At 31.0% G+C, this 5,495-nt stretch overlaps 1 protein-coding gene across 1 annotated transcript; it reads left to right on the top strand.

Annotated features, from left to right (window-relative positions):
* Positions 1-1,138: 1,138 nt before the first annotated feature.
* On the top strand, positions 1,139-4,613 carry LOC133037309 (bet1-like protein At4g14600). Its single transcript, XM_061114323.1, has 4 exons — positions 1,139-1,298; positions 1,385-1,508; positions 3,784-3,840; positions 4,144-4,613. Exons 1-4 carry the CDS (start codon positions 1,276-1,278, stop codon positions 4,300-4,302), a joined length of 363 nt encoding a protein of 120 aa, XP_060970306.1. The 5' UTR covers positions 1,139-1,275; the 3' UTR covers positions 4,303-4,613.
* Positions 4,614-5,495: the final 882 nt, after the last annotated feature.

The following is a 5,495-nucleotide window of genomic DNA, read 5'->3' as shown; positions in this document are numbered from 1 at the left end:
GGATATTACAGTATATATATGAGAACTCAACTTACAGAATAATAAGAACAAAATTCCTAAAATCTGTAAGAAAAATAGAAAATTCAATAATAAATAAGCAAATAAACAACAAACTCTTATAAAATTTATCAAATCTAGACTTTTATTTTTGTAATTTTAGCAAGAAGAAGAAGAAGAAGAAGAAGAGAAGAAGACCTTACAAGCATCAATTGAACGACAATGGTAGCTTGAGAAGAGGCTTTGCGTGATGACAAGAGGCTACATATGGTGATTGTGCAAAGACGAGTGTGAAAGTTTGATAAGCTTGATGAGAGAGTGAGAGATGACATGTTGAGTCCAGATCTGAATGAGGTTAGATATGAGAAAGGAGAACAAAAGGTAAATATGTAATTATAAAACTTTAAAAAGTATTAAAGAAAATTTTAAAAAGTAAAAATGTTAAAAATTAGAAAGGATAATATAAATGTTAAAAATTGGTCAAAATAGACATTTTGTGTAAAAATTCCTATAAAAAACAATGTTCAAACAGTCTATTTTACACGCGTATAAAATAAAATAGTCACGCGTGTAACACACTGCTTGAATGTAATTTTCAGCGTGTTAAATTTTTCCAAATTTCTTTAAATTTTGCAGGATGTCTTAAATAAGTATAATTTACATGAGCATGAAAAAAAAATTGACTAAAAAATTATTTCGGATACTAAAACAAATAGAGATGTATCGGTGTATCCCTTTTAAGAGAGTGCATTAAAGAATTTTCTTTAATTATATATTTTTTTAAAATTTTAATTTAAAAAAAAAAAAAGCCAAGAAACCACAACGTGGCAAAAAAAAAAAACTTGATAACTAATTTTTTTTGAGTTATCATTTTTTTTAAAAAAAAAATAAATAAATTAAGAAAAAAATATATTAGATATAAATTAATACATATGAAATTAATAAAAAATTAAAAAAAAAAGAGAATTAAAGAGAAAAAAAAAAGACTTTAGAACATTTTTAAACCGCCGTATCATCGCCTTATAGACTTATAGTTGTCCTTTAAATAGATAAATAGATACTATTTCCAATTGAGATTAAAACAATATATTTTACATTTAATCGTTCTAAATCAAATTTCCCTTTCAATATTATAATTATCAAATAAAATAAAATGATGCGCTGGTGGTTATAAGAAGATATCCTCGACTACTAATTCTAAATAAATCCAGTTGGATTGGAGTCCTTTCCATTTTTTTTTTCTTTGTTTATTGGTCTGCTTCTTCAAGTTTACCTGCCATGGCAAACCCTTACAGATCAAAGTACTTTCTCTTTTCTACTATTGTTATTCAACAATCTCTCTCAACAAACCATTTCACTTATCCTTAATTTTCTTTTTCCTGTGCAGACAAGGCCTTAGCGCGAGGCCGGTAGGTACTGCCGACGAAATTCAGCTAAGGATTGATCCCTTGCACGGAGACCTAGATGAACAAATCACTGGTCTCCATTCCCAAGTTAGACGTCTTAAAACTGTATGGTTTCGATCCCTTCCCTTTTTTAATTTTATGCGAACAATTTTTCTTGTTTGGGAAAATTGGCTGTGAAAATTCCAGCCATGGGTTTTTCTCGAATTATAATAATTGATGCTGAATGCTGATATGTAAAAGGGGAAGACGACAAGTTAATATGGTCATAATTTTCATTTGTTCTTTGTGTTTGTGATGATTTAGGTGAAAACAGTACAAATATAGATTGCAATTACTAAGACATAGGTAGACATAAAAACAAAAGTCTGCTTTGTTCAATGTACGCATCATTGTTTTCAATCTACTATCTAGTATACAATAACTTTTTTGCATTCAAATTATTAGAAGATCGCATGTAACTTTCTTTTTACTCGAAGGCAAATTCTTTCTGTAAGAAATTTGTCATAGAAATTAGTATTTCATAAAAAGCTGTCGTAACTCGTAATCAAATGGGGGAAACATGGATACATTCACATAGAGTTTTGTTTCTCAAGTCTTGACCCTGTAAAAAGTCTTATGTCTTTTTCTCCTCTTATAATAATGTAATGAGCTGTTTAATAAATTCATCCAGTGGGAAATTTGGCTATTGCACCACACTATTTGGAGTGATGCAATGCAAAATGAGGCTTCATTTACATACGCCTGATCTCTATTTCTTTTACCGGGGAGACAATTATTAGAGGCTAAGGGAACAGAATTCTGTTATGGTGGTGTCATAGAGAGAATACCAGCTTCAACCAATGGAAATATAACTCGCTTAGTACTTACAATTAAACTTCTAATTATCATATTTCAGTATAGGTGAAATTGTGTAAATTCCCAATGCTTTATTGCTGCTACAAGAGAACATAGTAATTAGGTCTGTACTAGATTTCGTTTTCCTAATATGTATATATATGTGTGTGTGTGTGTGTATCTATAAGAAATCCTCCTGACTTTCTATACGCACTCAAATTTGAAAACATGTTCTTTTATCACCTTTTAACTAAATTATTGCTCCTTTCCTGTATTGAAATTGAATAACCCGCAGAAGCTTCTAGGGAAGCTAACAACTGAAGCTAGTTACAGTTGTTATATGTTTGTAGTGTAATCCAATAACAACCTGATAATCTCCTCGTGTTGCACCCCTAAATTTTAAAATAACAACCTGATAATCTAGGTGAATGTTGTTATATGTAACTTATTGTAAAGAAGCTATTTAAGTTCCATGAAGTTTACTCTATCATTAAGCTAAGATTCATTGAAAAGTTTTTCCTTTTTTTGCACCCTTTCTCGTATGTTTGATTTCCATTATAGCTTACCTCAAGAAATTTTGCTAGTAACTTTCACTGCCCCAGAAAGAAATTTTGATCCACCTGTTCACTTGACAGTTGACAATTGTTCTGCATTCATTGGAACATTCCCTACCTGATTTTAGCCACTTTTGAATCATTGATATTATTAGGTGCTTTCTACATACTTGAAATCCTTCATTGTCTATCTTATGATCAAACTTCTGAAATATACGAATCACATTATTTAGGGAGCATTTGCCTAAGCTTGAACTTATCTTTCCCACTTGAATTTACTATCTATTTGAGTTCTATTTTTAGTTTCGTGGCTGGACTAGAAGTTTGACTGAGCTATATTCTCCAGACTAGTAGAGCACTGACTTCTATTTCACTCCTTGAAGTCCTTATTATTGAGACGAAACCTCTAATTCATTCATATCTGTCCTATCACTAAAAAAAAAAAAAACAACATATGCGCTGATGTTGTTTGTCTTTTTTTTTTTTTTGTGTGTGTGTGTAAGGGATGTAGTTTGTCTTTAATTTATAGAGAATTGGGGGTATATCCTTGTGATTGTGAAGAACAAAAGTAAAAATTGGGGGTATTTCCATGTGATTGTGAAAAAGAAAAGTAAAAATTGGGGGATATCCTTGTGATTGTGAAAAACAGAAGTAAAACTTGGGGAGGATCTGATTCCCTTTTTAACACAATACTGATTGTCGTAATCCCCATTTCTTAATTAATCCAACAATTTTGAAGGCATGGCTTTTTTTGTGCTTAACATGCAGCAAAATATATGTCTGCCATTATGATTTTAGTAGAAATAGTTTTTCTGATATTCATAGAAATAGTAAACTGGTCATTCAGTAATCACCTTTAAAACTAGAGCAGTGCTGTTTTGTGGTTCTATTAAGCTAAATGGTTTCATAAGGCATATCTTTGGGTCAAACCCAATTTTGACAATAAAATATTGAGTGCTGTTTTATGCTCTCATTGTATTACTGATCCACAGGTGGCTCAAGAGATTGAATCAGAAACAAGGGTTCAGAATGATCTACTTGCAGATTTGGTGAGATATATGCCATTCTTTTTCTCTATTTAAACTGGAAGCTTATATATATTTTTTATGTAAAAGAAACGGTATTTTTATTAGTTTTGTTACCACAGTCTGCTTTATTTTGCAGCATCTCCTAGCTACTGCAATTTAATTATTTCTTAACGTAATAAATGTAAAGGATGTACTGTAGCAAGATGTAGAAGTTCCCATTTTATTGGGAGTGCTTGCTATAAGAAAACTACATACTGCTTATGACATTCTTTTAAGCATTAGCAAATTATATTCTCACAAATTTCTTTCTGGTGCTTATAATAGCAATTGACCTTGAGTCAAGCTGGGGCTGGGGTGAAAAATGGAATGAGGAGGTTGAACAGGACTATCCAGCAGAGCTCAAACCATATCGTGCATGTGGTTATTTTTGGATTAATATTTTTCACTATAATCTACTTCTGGTTCAAGGTAGTTGGAAAATGAAGATTGGCTAGGTTGCACCAGAGTTGCACGAGGCATGGTTGTTTATGAACTCTTTTGGCTCTTTTTTTTTTTTTGTTTATTCCCTTTAAGTTACTTTTGGTCCAGCTGGTTAGAAGATGGAAGACCAACTAATATCTCAGTCCCAGTTTCAGTTCTTAAACACAGCCACTATTTGGGATTGAGAAGGACCACATCAGAAACACATTTAGGTACACTATTTAATGTTTAATATTAGAACATTAACATAGTTTTAAAGTTCCTTTAAATGTATAGCCAGTCATATGACTAATTGTTGAACGATAAAAAAAAAAGAAGAGGAATAAATAAATTTATTATTATTTCATTATTGGTTTTTAAAATAATAATAAAAAAAATATCAGTCAAATAGAGAGAAAATAGGATCTCAACTCCCCACTCCCCTATTTTTACTCATCCTTTACGTTACAGGATAAAAAAAAATAATAATTTTATTGGAAAAAATAGGGTCTATAAATAGGAGAAGTTGAGAACAGAAAAAGGATCGATATTTTGAAAAAAAATCTGAGAAGGAGAGAAAAGAAACACAAAAAAAAAACTACGATACTTTTCTACCAACAATCAAAAAGCTTGGGTAAGTGTTCAGGGAATGATCTCATTCCTATTTTTTTTTTTTTCTTTTGATGTTTATTTTGCTCCTCTCTCGTTCTGATTTTTTTTTTGTTGTTTCTCTATTCATTTATGGAATGCCCTCATTCCATAAATGAAAATGGATGCCCTCATCCATGGGATGCCCTCATTCCACTAAAAATTTGGATGCTTTCATCTCTGGAATACTCTTATTCCACTAAAATTAAATTTATGGAATGCCCTCATTCCATTAAATTTATGGATGCCCTCATCCATGGAATGCCCTCATTCCACTAAAAAATTGGATGCTCTCATCCATGGAATGCCCTCATTCCACTAAAAAATTGGATGCTCTCATCCATGGAATGCTCTCATTCCACTAAAAAAATTGGATATTTTTATAAAAAAATCCTCCCATTCAAAGAAAAAAAGACACCATCGAAAGTATATATAAAATTTGATATGGCTTGTATCTGAAATGTATAAAATATAAAATATACTACTCGAATGGTATAAAAAAATTGCAGTCGAAATATCATCTTTCTGTTGGATCATCTGAAATTATATATACATATAAATTAGTTACG

Source organism: Cannabis sativa, chromosome 4 (genome assembly GCF_029168945.1).
Source record: "Cannabis sativa cultivar Pink pepper isolate KNU-18-1 chromosome 4, ASM2916894v1, whole genome shotgun sequence".
Taxonomy (NCBI): Eukaryota; Viridiplantae; Streptophyta; class Magnoliopsida; order Rosales; family Cannabaceae; genus Cannabis; species Cannabis sativa.
The sequence above is the reverse complement of the archived record's forward strand: the minus strand, read 5'-3'. Positions and strand labels throughout refer to the sequence as shown.